Here is a 19,193-nt window from a genome sequence, read left to right on the forward strand (position 1 = left end):
TACACTCTGACAACATTCCCAGCATGCCTTGGTGTGCCTTCAGTTCCAATGGTCCATGGACGACGAGTTCTGGAATTCCATTCTCCGTAGGTTCTTACACCACCCTCATTACTGTAGTGTCTGTGACGATTCCTGCAGTGCATGAGGTGACATGACTAATCTCTGTTGCATTGGTTCATTCTTTCTATCATCCTGTCCCCAAGGAGAGAATTGTGTGTGCAGTGTAATGTTTCGGTTTGGTAGATTGTTTTTGTTTGTTTGGGTTCTTGTGATTTTTATTTTATTTTTGTTTTTTAAAATGTTTATGCTGCTGCTGCTACTATCTCTTGATCTGTGAGGAAACCTGACATAGAGTAGAACTGCAACTCTAACATATTGTAAAGGCCTCTTTTACCCTGAGACTGGGCCTGAGCCTGCAAACTCTTCTCTTATTGTTCACATGAGTAAGAACCATATTTCCAGGTAATTAAAATAAAAATATTTTTCATACAATTCCTAAACAAGAAAATTATCTTCCTAATTTGTTAACTAGATGCAAAAAATTGTGGAAGTTAGCAGAGAACAATTATTACATTCCATAGTAAATTTCTGTCTAAACGTATCAACAATTTTGTTCTGTATTTCCATGTTTCCTTAAGTCTGCGGGCTGGTTTTGATGCATAGGAATATTGACATCTATAATGCATAATGACTTTTGTTTGTGCGACCTCACTCATATGTATGTTCTTATTAGGGGTAACAACGTTAGAAGACCAGGCTTCACCACCAGTTTTATCTACCTCACCCTATATCAAAGCAGATATGTTACCTATTTCTACAGCCCATATGTCAGATTCTACCACATCGGCAATAGTAACAAAGCCAACAGCTATGGAGATGTTTATCAGTAATGGAACAAATGAAAAAGAGGAGAAGATGCACCCTTCTGGCTACTTTGGATCAGAAGATATTCTCATGGACAAAGATCTGGTTAAAAAGTTGTCAAACCTCTCTCTGTCACAGTATGACATTTTAAGAACTGGCATTTCTTTTGAGCAATGGGGCAGTGAAAATTCAGTTATTATTTCAGAGCATTTAAGTAATCCAAAAAGTTACAAAAGAGAGAGATTCCCCGATGGATCAGTGCATGAAAGCTTTAATCGTAACTGCCCACAGTGTAATACAATTGCAACCAAAGAGACTGATGGGCCTGTGGAAATTTCTTTCCATGTTGATAACACCGATGAAGATCTTGATTATTCAGATGGTGAGGTTGCTATTGCTCTTGTTGATGGTTCTCTCCCTGGAGACCAACTTAATTTACATGAACCCATTAAAATAGTTATTACAATGAGTAGTACACCAAATACAATGAATGATATAGAAGGTGGTCTCCATCTGAAGGTGTCAGGTACTGAGAAAACTGGCTCAAACCCAGACTCTGGTGTAGCTATAGCAGATCTCCACAGTCAAAAAAATAATGAACAGATCAAAATTCCGGTTATAACTTTTGAATTGTCTGATGATGGTGGAGGCAATGTTCATCTGGAAGCCAGTGAAAGTGAAAGAACGCCAGAACGTTTAAAGGTTGATGCATCATCCAACCAGTGTTCTGGATATGAGTCTGGTGATTTGGACAATGCAGTAAAGGACCATAGCAATCCAGCAAATAGTCATTCAGAAACTAACACTCATTTAGGTCCAAATCTAGAGAATGCTTCGGAGAATTTGCTGGTCACCGCTTCCAATTCTAAAGAAAGTCAACAGAACCTTGATCCTCTATCTTATAAAACTGCCCATGAAAAGAGACACATTCGAGTGCTGAGCGTAGACAGTGGGACAAACATCTTTTTAAGTAAGAATTCCATGGAGATAATCAGTGATAAAGAAAAGACCTTGCCAACTTCTAAATCTGACTTAGAAGCTAAAGAAGGACAAATACCCAATGAATCTAACTTCCTAGAATTTGTGTCCCTGCTGGAATCCATTAATACTGCAAAGGTGACAGCATCAAATCAGTCCAATATCAAAACAGAGACTACAAAAGATGATGGGTTTGTTGGAGGTATAGTATGATATCATATCATATTTTAAAACTACTCTTTTGGAATAAGAAAATGAAAGATTGCCAGATTCTTACCTACTTTGTTTATGGTAATTTAATCTCAGGTCCATAAAAAGTTAGCCAAATCCAACTTGGAGAAGTGCTAAAAAAGGGTGGGCATAAGGGTCTATCCTAAAAAATACCTGGTGCGGTTTCCTGTAGTTTTAGAAGGCTTTTGAACATTTCAAAGCAAAAGATTTGAGCAAGTAAAGTAAGCACTCAGCTGGTATTTAGCTGGACTTCTACATTGGAATAACCTGCATGGGGCAAGCTTGGTTCTGTTAGAATACCAATACGTGTTTACAAAAACCTGCAAAATGGCTGTGCCACTCCCTGTCATACTCTTTCCATTAAGTGCATATGAGGACTTCTTAAATATATGCACATATTTAAAAAAGTCAGAGTCACTTATGTGTATTAAAAATCAAACTCAAATCCCAGATCCCTACATTTCCTGAGCAGCTCTAGTTGTATTTTAATAACCTTCAAAAAAAAGTTAACACAGGTTTTTAGGTTTACATCAAAATATTTATATATTTTGGAAGCTGAAAACTGAAAATTTGTTGGCAGTTCAGTTTCTGAGAACTAAGAATATTCATTTTTTTCATAACAGAAAAGCCACCAAAATTTTGATGAAAACTGGAACTTTTGCACAAAACATTCCATTTAGTCAAAAGCTTTTTTTGTTTAAATAGTTTGAGAATTTTTCTGCTGCTCTACCCATGACATAAAACCAAAGCTGTATATTCTTTTTCCCATATATAAGAATGTTTGGCTCTTCACCCACAACTAGCTCTGCTACCTCTCTTCTCCATCCCTGTGCCTCCCAACGCAATGTATAGGTGTGTTGTTTCTAATTGTTTTGGCACCTTGCTTTCTATAAAACAATAACTAAATCTAGCCTTATATCTAGCTGAACTAAACTAAGGGGGAGGGCTATGTGTTGTGGAGATGTAAGACAAAATACAGTGGAGAGGCCTCATGGTCCTCTCAGAGCAAGGTCTGAACTACCAAATGCAATTTCACATATTTTAGAAGACTTTAACCAAAACAAACAAATCCTAGGAAGCCTGCCTCTTATTTGTGTGGAATCGATGGTAAACTGTATTCTATGAAGACACCCAAAAAGCATGCAACCAAAATGCACTTATGCCTTTCCCATAAAACACAGGAGATGTATTATAATGTTCTAATAAAACAGTGTTAACATTTTTAAAAAAAAGTTATCCTCCTCCATGGGGAAGTTATCCTCCTTTTCCAGTAGGAAATATGGATTCCCATGACTAGCTGCAAACATTCTACATCCCACAAAAGAGGTCCAACACACACATACCTGATTGACTTTATAAAACATTTTGTCATACGATATCCACTTGACTTGCTTTCTTCTTCCTTTGTATCCTGTTCCTCTTGTAATTATCTCCTGCCTTTTCATTTTTCTGACCCCTATCAAGCTCATTAAATCCTGCCCTCATCTTTCTCCATCTCGCTCTGTAGTTCTAACCTTTTCTATTCCATGTTAGGTTATCAGTTTTGTTTCATTCCCCTTCTTCTACTCTTACTTACTCTCCCCTTTTCTGTTCACTCATTGCTACTTTCTATTCCCTGCTCTCGCTCTCTTTCCTATACTCTTCTCTTGTCCCCTCCATCTATTTCTTTACTGTTCATCTCCAGCACTATCAGTCCATTCTCGGCCCTTCCTCCCAAGCCTCTCCATTCAGTTCTCTGCTTGTCTTTCATGTAGCTTCCCCAAGGAATTCTATAGATCCCAATCCTATCAGTCTATTCTTTGTCCCTAATCAATTTTTTTTACATTCCCCAACCCATTCAGCCATTGATTCTGCTCCCAATCCACACTCCCCCCCTGCACCTCCAATCAGTTTAAAGATCTATTCCATTTTTGTCACTTCCTACCGTAGAGCATCACTCCATTCTCTGTCCACTGGCCCCTCAGTACATCCTTTCTGACCACGCCTCCACAGACCACATTGTTCAATTGATTTTCTTCCCCTTTGGCTCCCATCAGTTGATATGCTGCTTCTTAGGCTACTCTAAACAACTAGTCCTTTGCCTTCCCTAGTCTGTCCCCAATTAGATTCCCTGCAAGTTATTTGTGGGCTTCCTTATTTGGGGGAGGCCTTACATGTTCATTTGGATACAGTATTCTTAGGCGTGGCAGAATTCTATTTTTATTTTTATAATTTTGATGGATAATATGGATGTTTTAAGCAATTTTTTATCAATTTAAATTTTCACAGTTGCAGGTAATTGCAGGGGGGAGGGGAAGATTATTTAATGACAATAGGTACCAAGATTCAAAAAATTAAAGCTTTATATGCCATTAACACAAATTGTTAACATCATATGTCAAAACATAAAAAACATCAGTGAATATTATGCACTGCTACTGATGTGTTATAATAAGACATAAAATTGTAGTTGCAATGTTGTATTATTTGCATTTTATTTTCAACATCATTAAGGGTAACTGCTATTTAGTACTGATTGCGACAATTATTTTCTAGATCAGTGTCTCCAGTTTATGTTGTAGTGAAACAGTTTAATACTTAGTCACTAAGTTATGAAACAAAATAATAAAAATAATATAACTGCCCCATAAAATAAAATTTGAATGAAATTTTGAAATTCCAAAATAAAATTTTCCAAATCTGAAATTTTTCAGAAATTCCATCACATGGGAAATATTGAAAATATTTACTTCCATTCCAAACAAATTTTGAAAGGTCAACATTTACCACAAAACAGAAATTTGACTATCTGTACTCGTCATGTAGTGCAGTGCACAAACCACAATGTTGACTTTTCTCTTTTGGGTCTCAAAAAATTATCCCAGTGTTAGAAAAAAATTGTAATTATTTTAAAGACATTTTCAGATTTTAATATTTAAGTTCAAAATATAATGGCAACTCTTGCTGATGCCTGTGAGAAAATTGGGAGCTAATTTGGAGGTATTCATGTGTGTTGTAGGTTTGCCAGTCAAGTCTGGTGAACAAAGCACTTGACTGGGACTCTGGAAACCTGAGTTATATTCTTAGCTCTGCCACTGGTCTGCTGGGTGATCTTGGGCAAGTCACATCTCTGTGTGCCTCAGTTTCCCCATTGGTAAAATATGGTAATGATTCTGACCTTCTTTGTAAAGCATTTGGAGATTTACTGGTATATATGCTGTTTATGAGCAATGCTGTTTATGAGCTAAGTGTTTTTACATACTTATTCACCATAGTGACTGAGGGCAGGTCTACACTAGAAGTGCTCCATCAGCACAACAGCACTGATGCAGTCGCGCCACTGTAGTGCGTCTGGTGAAGACACTCTATGTCAATGGGAGAGTGCTCTCCCATCAGCATAATTACTCCACACTGTGAGAGGCAGAAGCTATGTTGGCGGGAGAGCATCTCCCACTGACATACTACCAGTGTGGACAATGCTTAGGTCGCTGTAATTTGCTTCGCTCATAGGGGTGTCTTTTTTCACACTTCTGAGCGACATAAATTAGATTGAATTAAGTGGTAGTGCAGACTGCCCTGAATCTCTTTTTACTTTGGAAGACTCTTTTGTCTGAGGTTTGCAGAAGGTACTCGCCACAAAGACAATGCTGTCTCTGCTGATTTTAAACTTATGCTTAGGGATGGCAACTTTGAAGAGGTAAGCATATCTGGGTCTCTAGAGGCAAAGCTAAACAAAAATCAGATCTAAAACCTTAAAATTGCCATTATACATATGGATATAAGGTTCACCAAGCTACCCTAATCGCCAACTATATTATTTCAGTACTTTGATCTCATACAGAAACCTAGTGATTAAAAAAATATGGTAGACACAAGTGTAGAGTCTTATGGACTGAGGAGGTGAAGCTACTGCTGAGGGAGAGGGAGCTCCTGAAAGGGGAAGAGGACGGTCAGGCAGAGTGAGCTGATCTATGCCCTGCCACGTTAAATGCCAGGGCCCCACAGCCCCTTATACACATATATTCAATAAAGCACACTACAGGGTGAAATTCTGCCCCTATTTAATTTCTTGCCATTAACTTTAGTGGAGTTTTGCCATTGACATCAGTGGAGCCAGGATTTCACCCCAGGATATGATGCAGATAAGTTGCTCCCCACTAGCCTGAAGGGGAAGCAGGAACAAAATGTGTGTTTCTACACTGTCACACTGCGCACCTTGCAGCATTAGTATTGGACCAGACTTAAGATCTCATGTACTCCTCAGAAAGCTGGACCAAAATTATAGAATCATAGAATATCAGGGTTGGAAGGGACCTCAGGAGGTCATCTAGTCTAACCCCCGGCTCAAAGCAGGACAAATTCCCAATCAAATCATCCCAGCCAGGGCTTTGTCAAGCCTGACCTTAAAAACCTCTAAGGAAGGAGATTCCACCACCTCCCTAGGTACCCCATTCCAGTGCTTCACCACTCTCTGAGTGAAAAAGTTTTTCCTAATATCCAACCTAAACCTCCCCATCCCGGGATTCTACTGCATTGTGGTTGATATTCTGCCTCAGCCTCACATACATTTTTTAAATGTCTTTTTTTGCACCTTTCCAAGGCAGTTTGGGATTGTGGGAAAAACATATTAGCTAGACCGGGGCCGGTAACCTTTCAGAAGTAGTGTGCCGGGTGTTCATTTATTCACTCTAATTTAAGGTTCCGCATGCTAGTAATACATTTTAAGGTTTTTAGAAGGTCTCCTTTCTGTAAGTCTATAATATATAACTAAACTATTGTTGTATGTAAAGAAAATAAGGTTTTTAAAATGTTTAAGAGGCTTCATTTAAAATTAAATTAAAATGCAGAGCCCCCCAGACCGGTGGCCAGGACCCCAGGCACTGTGAGTGCCACTGAAAATCAGCTTGTGTGCCGCCTTCGGCACACGTGCCATAGGTTGCCTGACCCAGAGCTAGACTTTTCCACTGAAATGATCAACAGTGAAATAATTAAGACTATTGTCAATTAAAATGTCATCCTTAGGCGTCAGAGAGTACACTCTGAACATTTCACACGTCTCAGAACTATTGTTTTCTGCTGTGTACAGTCTTCTTACATTTACAAAATTATCTTTGAAACCATAAGGGCTAGAAAGGTCTAATTTTTTTAAATGAAAGTTTATATTCCAGAGTGCAATTCTTCTGAAAAGAGTAGATTCTGCATCACAGGAATTACAGAATATATGACACCCAGAATAGACAGGTGCAAGTCTGTAAGATAAGATACAGATTTCAAATCAGATGGGCTTTAGTCTTAATATTATTTAGATATTGGAATTGTTGCTTAAATTTAAAACCTATTATTAGTAGAACTGGGCAGATTTTTTCAGACAACTGTTTTTTGCCAAAAAATGCAGATTCATGAATTCATAATAACTTTGCCAAAACATTTCTGTTCAAACTGCTCCCCCCAAAAAACTGAAAATATTGAAATGATTTGATTTTTTTATTTGAAATGATTTTTTTATTTGAATTTTACTTCAATTTGATTTTTAAAAAGATCAATGAAACAAGACAAAATTAAAATGTATAGGAGCAGTGACATTTCAGTTTACATTAAAATGAGGACAAAACTAAACCTATAAGAGTGGGCTAGAGGCAGACACACTTAAAATCAGGAGCATAAACAGAAGAAACCTTGGCACACCAATCTAAAATGGAAAAAGCAGAATTCAGAGAAATATTTTAGCTGATCACAGCAGCAATAGATTTCATTTAAAATTAGCCAACAGCCAAAAAACTGAGACAATCACATTGTGTCACACAGCTGAATTGTCTATATGCAAAAATTGTACCAGTTTAACTATACTGATGTAGTTAAAGCTGTACAAACCCTCTAATGTGGATGCAGTTATACTAGTATAATAGTGCTTACAGAGGCATATATAATTCCCAAAGGAAAGGGAAATAAGCTATACCAGTGTAAGGAACGTGTATATCTGCCTCCACACTAGAGGATTAAACCCCTATATGTATACAGGTAAAATATCACACCCTTAACTGAAATAGTTATATGGGCATAAAAGCTGTGTAGACCAGGCCTTAGTTATCTCTGTGCGAGTGATTAGAATTTTTTTCCTGAGCTTGACTTAGCAATAAATCTCAGCGGCTCCATCCTTGTGGATTTGAGTCAGAGGAAGTACATTTCCAGGTAAGCAAGTACTTACTGAAATGTAAACTCTACTAGATTGTCTGTTGCCTTTTTATGTTTTTTTTATCAGTTATTTCTATTTTTGAATTTTGGCATCCTCTTGTTTCTCATGTGACAGATATTTGTTTAAAGTCTGTGTTTAGCAGTTTGCTCAATGAAAACCATGAAAAACAAAATGTAGGTTAGCTGACAAATTGCATTCGAATATTGCATTATTGACTAAACTAGCTCCAGGGTGCAATGTGTAAAAACAGATCATGAGAATTTTTTGCTGGGAGTCAGTTTGTAAACAGTAATGATTTTCAATCCAGACTGTAAATGTATTTGTTCGTTTTTGCAAAAATCAGTAATAGTTTCTGCATTTGTAAATTACATCATTGACAAAGTTACATCTTAACATGCAGAAGAGATGCAGAGAGGGAAAAAAATGAAGATTTTAATTTTAACGATACTACCAAAATCTAGAGGAAGAATTGAGCTGACAGTTATGAGTCATCAGATTAATGTTTATTCATTGGCAGAGACTGAAGAACCATTCTCCCTTCCCCCCCGCCCCCATGTGTTATCTTCATTCAAAACTTGAAAGTACAAGTCACTTCTGTGGAGAGAAATCAGCAGGAATCATTGTACTAAAATCCCATTGCAGACCCTCCTGACATATCTTTCTAGTGCTAGGAGCACTAAGAATTGTCATTCATTTTTATTTATTATTAATTTTCACCACTTCAAGGGAAAGAGAATTGAAAGACTTGAGACCTGGAATGGAAAAGAGTGAGACTTTCCCCCCCTTCAAGCCATTAAATCATCAAACAAAAAATCTTGTTTCAACCCTCAAGTCAGCATTAGGCAGTGTGAGACCAATTAGATTAATATAACCTTTTTGTTGGCTATCAGTTATTCTTAATCCTTGAACAACCATAACTCCCTAGGGAAAATGGATTTAATTAGGTTTCTGCAGCCTCTTGTCCCCTGTTGGAGTATAGTTATGAGATTATGGAACACTGTATGAGATGCATAGTTAAACTAGAGTGAAATTTTGTGCTTAAAGTGCAATTTAAATCACTAGTTAAACAGGAAATGCACAGATTTATTTTCAAATGGGACTGTTTGGCTAAGGAGTAAAAATTTGATTTTCTAAATACTTTTGACACTTTTGCCATATTTTAAAAAAATGGGCCCTTTAAAAAAAATTTCTTACACATAATGGTCTGGAAGTTAAGAGATTTCCAGTTCGGGGAGGTTCAGCCTACATAGAAGCACAACACAGGGTAACTTGTGCCAAAAAAAAGAACCAAGTAATCCTCCTATTAGCAGTTTACCTTATTCACCCTAACTAACTTGTTTTTCACCAATGGAGGCCAGCTGAGCACTGTGTCTTTAGACAACTTTCCCTTAAAAATGCTCTTGTTCTGAAGTGAATGAACAGAACTCTTTACAGTGATCTGTGTAGAACATCTCCTTTCTTTATTCATGTATCTTTCAGATAGCAATACAACAGAGAGAAAAGAAGAAATGCTGGAAACAGGAAAGCACTACAAGCATGTTTCTAAACAGGAAAAGTCAGATGTACAAAGTCAAGACTGGGCTAGTGCTAGTCCAGTGCTACCAGAGCCTGCCCAATTTACAGCACAGTAAGGGCAGTTACTTTATATTTTTTGTACTTCAAAAGCATGATGATGCCAGCTGTTCTGTGTTATTGAGTAGAATTGACGTAAACTTTTAATTAACCCCTCTCTCTCTCTGTTTTATTGAGAACAAGAAAAAAGTTCCTCATAGTAGTTTTGAAACATTTTTGTGTCAAGTTACCAGGGCAACAGGCAACGGCAGATAATCTACCGGGTAACTTCCCAGCAAGATAGTTCTGTCTTGCAAGTTATAAGTGGACCTGAGGCTTCAATGAAAGATGAAATATCTGTGGACGCAATGCATGTGTTCATAGATGAGCATGGTAAGTTTATGCAGCTGTAACTATTAAACCATGAGGAGAGATTTCTAAAGAAAACTCAGAAGTTTATCTCAGACTTGTATTTGTCTGACATTCACTGTGGAGCTGAGCGTATTTTTCTGACGATAGCTTAAAAGACAGGTCTCTACTGTGTTTTTTTTTGGATACTGAAGATCCCATAGAACTTCTTGTCTGAGTAGGGAATTACGCCAATGTGCTTGGCCAAAAGATTCCCATCCCTTGCTGTCAAATCTTTAAGCTGAGTGTGAATAGGTGGTGATTTCAATGGCAGCCATCTCCCATCATGTTGGGGCTGCCTTCATTCAGAGTGATGGTCCTCTATCCTCTCCAGGGTATTGAACAAATGGACTCCTTTCCCCATCAGTACCTGACTTTGGTGCAGGGAACTCCCTGAGGACAACAGGCCACACCAAGCAGCAGGGCCACTCCACAGCTACTCTAGGCTTTGGGCTGAAATAGTTATAGTGGCTGTGGTGTTCCAATGCCATCTGCCTTGTGGGTTACTGGCCAAGTGCATTTCTGTAGTAGCAGATCCACAAGTCACTTAGGCCCACGTCAAATCGCTCTTCCAAGAAGCACAAAAGAAGCTCCCATGTAGCTGGGTTTCATGGCTCGTAGTATCCTGTCCTTTCTCCCTTCTCACTCCTGTGTAGCACCAGTGCAGCCTCTTGCATGCTGTGGACCCTCGTTCTGCATGTGTGTGAGAGGGCAGCTGTGGACAGGCCAGGGGAGTAGTATGCTTATTCACTGGAGGATCGCTGCCCCGTATGTATGTTAGGTAGGCAATGGGGATGTAATAGACCGTGGCTACCCATCTTTTGCCTGATTCTCCACTGCCATGTATCTTTCATCTACACTTCTGCAAACATGAACAAATCAGAATGCTCCACTTGCTTATACTTCTGGTAATGTTTTACAGTTACTTTGCACACCTATGAATGGCTACACAGTATTTAAGGTACTGTCAGATCAGGGCCGCCCCTCCCCCGGTTAGATTGGGGCAGGAGTCCATTTCTTCATTTGCACAGAGCTCTCTTACTCTGCTCTTACAACAAGAAACAGAATTTTGCCCTTAATATCTGTATTTGTGTGGCTTTGTCTCCAGTTTTCCAGTGTTTATTTTAACATGTATTTGTTCTATAATGTTTTAAAACACGTCCACACTGCCAATCACAAATATAAAGAAGCAGTTAGAACATTTGGTTTACAGATACTATTTTTTGACTGAGAAAACCAGATTGCTACTAAATTGTAGGTGTAAACAAATAATTTACATCACGTAACTGATACTTTTATGTTTTTAAAGGGGAAATTAGATCCTGCTATTTAAAGGCTGGCAGTCAGAAGGAAGGAAATACTCAATATCAGACATCAAATTATGATTGTATTTCTGATGCTCAGTAAGTAAATTCTTATTTTTAAACATGTTAGACTTTCCAGTGCTGGAGGCTACAGAACCGATTCTAGCTGTGAAAGAGACATATGATGAGTCAGAAATTTGCTAATCTGTTTTAGAGATGTCAAGGCATGCAGATTTTTTTTTTAATTTTATGTAGAAGGGGGGGAGGGGAAGCGACCATGTTGTAAGGATATCTATGATGATCATCCATCATTGTCAGTGAAGACCTCAACAACTCATTCGTTCGATGACCGGGCTCTGTGTGTCCAAAGATGACTGATCAGTCCGATTCGGGTGTGGAACGTCCTGTCACACGTCGGGCAGACATGTGATGGCACTGTCAATGATGTGCGAACAGCTCTGGACTTGTGCAGCTCACACTTTCTTTCAGCCTCAGCAGTACGCCTCGCCTTAGAAGTACTACTGCCTGTGTGAATGAGGCTGCACCTTGCTGGACGGTTCAGTGCGAGGGTTTCCCATGTGGTGGTGGTGTTCTCAAGGGACTTCAGAGAGGTCTTCAGCGTGTCCTTGAACTGCTTCTTTTGTCCTCCATGGGATCGCTTTCCCTGGGTGAGTTCTCTGTATAAGAACTGTTTAGGAATGCGCTCGTCTGGCATTCTCACGACACGTCCAGCCCATCTGGTCTGGGCTCTCATCAGCTGTGTGTGAACTGACGGCAGACTGGCTCTGGTAAGGACTTCAGTATCAGGCACTTTGTCCGGCCATCTGATTTTTAGACGCTTTTGCACACAAGAAATGTGGAAGTGATTGAGCCTTCGTGCATGACTCCGATAGACAGTCCACGTCTCTCAGGCGTACAGCAGAGTTGAAAGCACCACTGCTCGGTAGACCTTCAGCTTCGTTGGTTGGCTGATCTCTCGATGTTCCCAGACGTTGGAGCACAATCGGCCAAATGCAGAGCTGGCTTTAGCAATTCTGCAGTTTACTTCATTATCGATTGACACTGCTCGGGAAAGGGTACTGCCCAGGTACATGAAGTGGTCCACTGCCTGAAGTCTCTGTCCATTTACAGTGATGGACGGTTCTGAGTACGGAGTGTGGGGAGCTGGCTGGTGCATGACCTCAGTCGTCTTGATGTTAATGGTGAGCCCGAAGTTGCTGCATGCGGATGAAAACTAGTCCATACTGGCTTGCATTTCTGGCTCTGTACTAGCATTCAGAGCACAATCATTGGCAAAGAGAAAGTCTCGAAGTACAGTTTCCTTCACCTTGGTGATGGCACACAGTCGCCTCAGATTGAATAGTTTCCCGTCAGTTCTGTACTTCAGGCCTACTCCTTCAGTGCAGTGTTGAAAGGCATCAGTCAGAGTGGCAGAGAATATCATGCTGAACAAAGTGGGTGCTAAAACGCACCCTTGCTTGACGCCGTTGGTGACTGGGAAAGCCTCAGGTGTTTCACCATCATCCAGAACATGAGCCATCATACCGTGATGAAATTGATGTACCATTCGTATGAATCTGTCTGGATAGCCGAATTTCGACATGATCCTCCACAGGCCCTGGCGACTGACAGAGTGGAACGCTTTCGTGAGGTCCACAAAAGTTGTGTAGAGCTCACGATTCTCCTCTTTACATTTCTCCTGTTGCTGATGCGCAGCGAAGATCATGTCAATAGTCCCACGTCCCTTGCGGAAGCCGCACTGTGATTCTGGCAGTAAGCCCTGCTCCAGGTGAGCGATCAGTCCGTTCAACAGAACCCGTGCAAGAACTTTCCCCGCTGTAGAGAGCAGCGAGATTCCACGGTGATTGTCGCATACCTGGCTATTGCCCTTCCTCTTGTAGAGGTGCACAATGGACACGTCTCTAAATTCCTGTGGAATGGATCCCTGCTTCCAGAAGGAGTGAAACAGCTCAGTGTGTTTCCGTAGCAGGACGGGTCTACCGACTTTGTACACCTCTGCTGGTATGGCATCTGACCCTGGGCTTTGCCACTTGACAGCTGGTTGATGACTTTCTTCACTTCGTCCTCTTCTGGTGAAGCATCCATGGAGTCATTGACTGCAACCTGGGGCATCTTGTCAATGGCCTCATCATTGATGGCTGAGGGGCAGTTGAGAACTGCTTCAAAATGTTCAGCCCATCTCTGGAAAATCTGCATCTTCTCTATAAGGAGCACAGTGCCATCAGAGTTCAGGAGGGGAAAGCTCCCAGAAGACTGTGGACCATAGAGTGTGTTGAGGACTTCATAGAACTGCTTATAGTCGTTCCTGTCTGCATACGCCTGTATTTCACCTGCTTTGGCGCTCAGCCACAAGTCCTGCATTTTGCGCAGTCGGTTCTGTACTGTTCTGCGAGCGTTGATAAAGGCTGTCGTCTTTGCCGCTGAGGATGGGTCGTTCTGATATGCACAATGCAGGCGGTGCTTCTCAGCAAGTAAGGCCTGGATTTCTGCATCATTTTCGTCAAACCAATCTTGCCGCCTGCATGTGGAGGGCCCCAATACCTTCAATGCAGCTGTATATGGACAGTGTTGCGAAATCGCTCCCAGTTTTTCTCAGCGTCATCCTCAGTATGGAGATCAGCAAGCTCATTCTCTAGGTCTTCCGCTAGATTTTCAGTGATGCAACTGTTCTTCAGCTTCGACACGTTGATCCTTTTGAGAGCCTTACAGCCTTGTTGTTGTCTCTTCAGCATGATACGAAGCTTCATTTTGGATACTATGAGCCTGTGATCCGTCCAACAGTCAGTGCCGCACAGAGCTTTTGTAACCCTGACATCTTGTCTGTCCCTTCTCCTGATGATGACATAGTCAATCAGATGCCAGTGCTTGGAACAGGGATGCATCCATGAAGTCCTGTTACGGGTAGGGAGGCAGAAGACCATATTGGTGATCAGAAGGTCATGTGCTGCACAAGTTTTCAGCAGTAACAGGCCATTGCTGTTACACTTTCCCACTCCATTTTTCCTGATGACTCCTTCCCAGGCTGTGGCATCGCATCCAACTCTTGCGTTTAAAATCACCAGGCAGGATCAGCTTGTCTGTGCGGTGCACTGATGATAGCAGAGCATCTAGTTCTTCATAGAATTTATCCTTCACGTCCTCTGGTTTGATCATTGTGGGAGCATATGTGCTGATCAAAGTAGCTTGTTTTCCTTTTTGAAGCGGAAGCTGCATTGTCATGAGACGATCATTCACACCCTAGGGGGGACTGGCAAGTTTCCGAACAAGATGATTCTTGATAGCGAAGCCAACTCCAGATTTGCGATGCTCATCACTGCTCTGGCCACTCCAGAAGAATGTATAGCCTCCACCTGACTCAGACAGCTGTCCTTCATTAGCAAGGTGAGTTTCGCTAAGGGCTGCAGTGTCAATGTTGTAGCATGCGAGCTCTCTGGCGACAAGTGCTGTTCTTCTCTCCGGTCTGTCTGCCGTGATGCTGTCCAGTAGTGTGCACACATTCCATGTCCCAATGGTGATCGGTGTCACTCAAAAGGTTTTTTTGTTTTTGTTCAACCGCTTTTATGGGATCACCGCCAGCTGCTGTATGCTGGCCAGGGTAAGGTGAAGCAGGCAATGTTTAGGGCACCTTTTCCAGCCCCCTCCTCATTCTACGGAGGTGAGCAGTGCAATCCTGAATAGGGCTGCTCAGTCGCTCAAGAAGACGCCGAGCTCCACTGCTGACCATTATACCTGAGCCGCCTGTGTGCAGGTCCGCGGCTACAGCTCCCAGTGTATCCACACCTGCTGCTTCGTCACTTGTCCATCACCACAGGACTTGATGTGATGTGATATGATATGATGTCGATATCTATAAGGAAAAGGAAAATACCCACTATGGTTTGTTTTTCTTATCAGCCAGTAATAGCTACTTTACTTTATATTTAGAGGTGTCTTTGGCGCTGTAATTAAAACATATTGGGGTAGGTCTGAACTTTCAGCTTATTGTCCTATTGCTTATTTGGCCTTGCCTACTGGCCTTTTATGGCTCTCACCATCATGTATTATGTCAGCAAGTGAGCATGCTTTTGCAGGCTCTAGGATATTAACCCTCCTAACTGTCTGAAATACATAATGGCCATCATGCCACTTCAGAACAGTACCTAAACAATGTTGTTGTTGTTCTTTTCTCAAATTGGCTTTAAAATGACCCATGTTAATTACTTCCACTTCAGTGTTCTCCCATCCCTTTATCTGTTATGCTCCATGTTTTTGGATTTTTGTATAAAAGTTCATAAAGGTGGTTTTATGATAATATTTGAATATTTTTCTATGTCATGTTGAACAGCACCCGGAGAACTTCAGGACCAGGTTAGGGGAGAAGGCTCATTGGTCATGAGGCATAACTATTATTTTGTTTTAAAAATAAATGTGACATTGGGCATTCAGAGGAGACCTTGCAAAGATGCCTGTATTGCCATGCTAGGAATGGTGACAGCTTAGTGGAATGCTGTAACAGGATGGTCTGTCCCTTTAAGATCCTGGTACCAGCAGCCCTTTTCAGACTCAGCTGGGAGGATGTCAGGTGTTTTCTATAAAGAGCTGAGAGAGCAGCAAGAGGGACATGGGTGCCTGCAGTAGGCTCTGAAGCAGGAATTGAAGGGAAGGCATGTCCTCTTCTCAACACTGACAGAGGCTAGGGGAGAAAGCCTCTGGAAACTGTAGCCCATGCTTTGCTTTGACGTTTTGCTTAAGTTTTGTATTTGAGTTGATAAACTGTGCCCGGAGGGAAGGACCTGAAAGTTACTTGGGCATGGCATTGTTTTTCATTGGATGGTGAGGGAGCCCACTAGCCCTGCAAATGCCCTTTTACTTTCAACTGTCCCAAAGTTTTTTTTCTGTGGGCTAATGGAAAGCTCATTGAAAATAAAGAGAGAGAACCTGAGGCCAAATAGCTGGAGCTTGAGCTGAGAGCATACTATACTCCAGGACTTCTGTAGTCAAGGGACTTTTAACTCTTCCTTATCCCCAGTCTGCAGTATAGCAATGTAGCCATTCTGGGACTGCTCCTACAGCTTCAGAGCTATCGTAGTCTGTGGCTATTGAAGTCTGCATTAAAAAGGAGGGGCTGGGCTGTTGAGCCTGTGTAGTTGTGAATCCACTGATCCTACCTACATCCAAAGAGACCTGCAAGTGCTGGAGTAGAGGAATCCCAGCAGAGAACTATTCTGGCATGCACAAGAGATGTGGACTCCCACATCTCCCAGTATGACTGCTCAGAGATCCAGTATGAAACTGCAGAAAAAACTGAGTGTCTCTGGATTTAGTATAGAAGTGTGAGCAACAAGGGTAATGTCGTGGTGGGAATCTGCTGTAGACCACCAGACCAGGGGAATGAGGAGGATGAGGCTTTCTTCAAGCAACTAACAGAAGTTACTAGATCACAGGCCCTGGTTCTCATGGGGGATTTCAGTCACCCCAATATCTGTTGGGAGAGCAATACAGCAGTGCACAGACAATCCAGGAAGTTTTTGGAAAGTGTAGGGGACAATTTCCTGGTGCAAATGCTGGAGGAACCAACTAGGGACAGAGCTCTTCTTGACCTGCCACTTACAAACAGGGAAGAATTAGTAGGGGAAGCAAAAATGGATGGGAACCTGGGAGGCAGTTACCATGAGATGGTTGAGTTCAGGATCCTGACACAAGGAAAAAAGGAGAGCAGCAGAATACGGACCCTGGACTTCAGAAAAGCAGACGTTGATTCCCTCAGGGAACTGATGGGCAGGATCCTCTGAGAGAATAACATGAAGGGGAAAGGAGTCCAGGAGAGCTGGCTGTATTTTAAAGAATCCTTACTGAGGTTGCAGGAACAAACCATCCCAATGTGTAGAAAGAATAGTAAATATGGCAGGCGACCAGCTTGGCTTAACAGTGAAATCCTTCCTGATCTTAGATACAAAAAAGAAGCTTACAGGAAATGGAAGATTGGACAAATGACCAGGGAGAAGAATTAAAAATATTGCTCAGGCATGCAGGAGTGAAATCAGGAAGGCCAAATCACACTTCGAGTTGCAGCTAGCAAGGGATGTGAAGGGTAATAAGAAGGGTTTCTTCAGGTATGTTAGCAACAAGAAGAAGGTCGAGGAAAGTGTGGGCCTCTTACTGAATGAGGGAGGCAACCAAATGACAGAGGATGTGGAAAAAGCTAATGTACTGAATACTTTTTTTGCCTCTATCTTACGAAGAAGGTCAGTTCCCAGACTATTGCACTGGGCAGCGCAGTATGGAGAGGAGGTGACCAGCCCTCTGGAGAAAGAAGTGGTTCAGGGCTATTTAGAAAAATGGATGAGCACAAGCCCATGGGGCTGGATGCACTGCATCCAAGGGTGCTAAAGGAGTTGGCTGATGTGGTTGCAGAGCCATTGGCCATTATCTTTGAAAACTCATGGTGATTGAGGGAGGTCCCGGATGACAGGAAAAGGGCTAATGTAGTGCCCATCTTTTAAAAAAGGAATAAGGAAGATCCGGGGAACTGCGTGCGAGTCAGCCTCATTTCAGTCCCTGGAAAAATCATGGAGCAGGTCCTCAAGGAATCCATTTCGAAGCACTTAGAGGAGAGGAAAGTGATCAGGAACAGTCAGCATGGATTCATCAAGGGCAAGTCATGCCTGACTAACCTAATTGCCTTTTATGATGAGATAACGGGCTCTGTAGATGAGGGGAAACCGTGGATGTGTTGTTCTTTGACTTTAGCAAAGCTTTTGATACAGTCTCCCACAGTATTCTTGCCAGCAAGTTAAAAAAGTATGGGCTGGATGAATGGACTATAAGGTGTATAGAAAGGTGGGTAGAACATTGGGCTCAACAGGTAGTGATCAATGGCGCCATGTCTAGTTGGCAGCTGGTATCAAGCGGAGTGCCCCAACGGTTGGTCCTGGGACCGGTTTTGTTCAATATCTTCATTAATGATCTGGAGCATGGCGTGGATTGCTCTCTCAGCAAGTTTGCAGATGACACTAAACTGGGAGGAGTGTTAGATACACTGGAGGGTAGGGATAGGATACAGAGGGACCTAGACAAATTGGAGGATTTGTACTTAGGATGGAAGAATCCCATGCACTGCTACAGACTAGGGACCGAGTGGCTAGGCAGCATTTCTGCAGAAAAGGACCTAGGGGTTACAGTGGACGAGAAGTTGGATATGAGCCAATAGTGTACCCTTGTTACCAGGAAGACTAACAGCATTTTGGGATGTATAAGTAGGAGCATTGCCAGCAGATTGAGGAATGTGATTATTCCCCTCTCTTTGGCATTGAGGAGGCCTCATCTAGAGTACTGTGTCCAGTTTTGGGTCCCACACTACAAGAAGGATGTGGAAAAATGGGAAAGAGTCCAGTGGAGGGCAACAAAAATGATTAGAAGGCTGGAGCACATGACTTACGAGGAGAGGCTGAGGGAACTGGGATTATTTAGTCTGCAGAAGAGAAGAATGAGGGGGATTTGATATCTGCTTTCAACTACCTGAAAGGGGGTTCCAAAGAGGATGGATCTAGACTGTTCTTAATGGTAGCAGATGATAGAACAAGGAGTAATGGTCTCAAGTTGCAGTGGGGGAGGTTTAGGTTGGATATTAGAAAAAAACTTTTTCACTAGGGGGGTGATGAAGCACTGGAATGGGTTACCTAGGG

General features: G+C 41.7%; 1 protein-coding gene across 1 annotated transcript in view; it reads left to right on the top strand.

Annotated features, from left to right (window-relative positions):
* Positions 1-19,193, top strand: part of PCNX2 (pecanex 2) — a 242,250-nt gene that overhangs the window by 21,613 nt on the left and 201,444 nt on the right. The window contains exons 5-8 of the mRNA XM_050949217.1: positions 734-2,044; positions 9,725-9,872; positions 10,044-10,189; positions 11,514-11,607. Coding sequence (XP_050805174.1) covers positions 734-2,044; positions 9,725-9,872; positions 10,044-10,189; positions 11,514-11,607 — 1,699 coding nt within the window. The remainder of the gene's footprint in view (positions 1-733; positions 2,045-9,724; positions 9,873-10,043; positions 10,190-11,513; positions 11,608-19,193) is intronic.

Source organism: Gopherus flavomarginatus, chromosome 4, assembly GCF_025201925.1.
Source record: "Gopherus flavomarginatus isolate rGopFla2 chromosome 4, rGopFla2.mat.asm, whole genome shotgun sequence".
NCBI lineage: Eukaryota > Metazoa > Chordata > Testudines > Testudinidae > Gopherus > Gopherus flavomarginatus.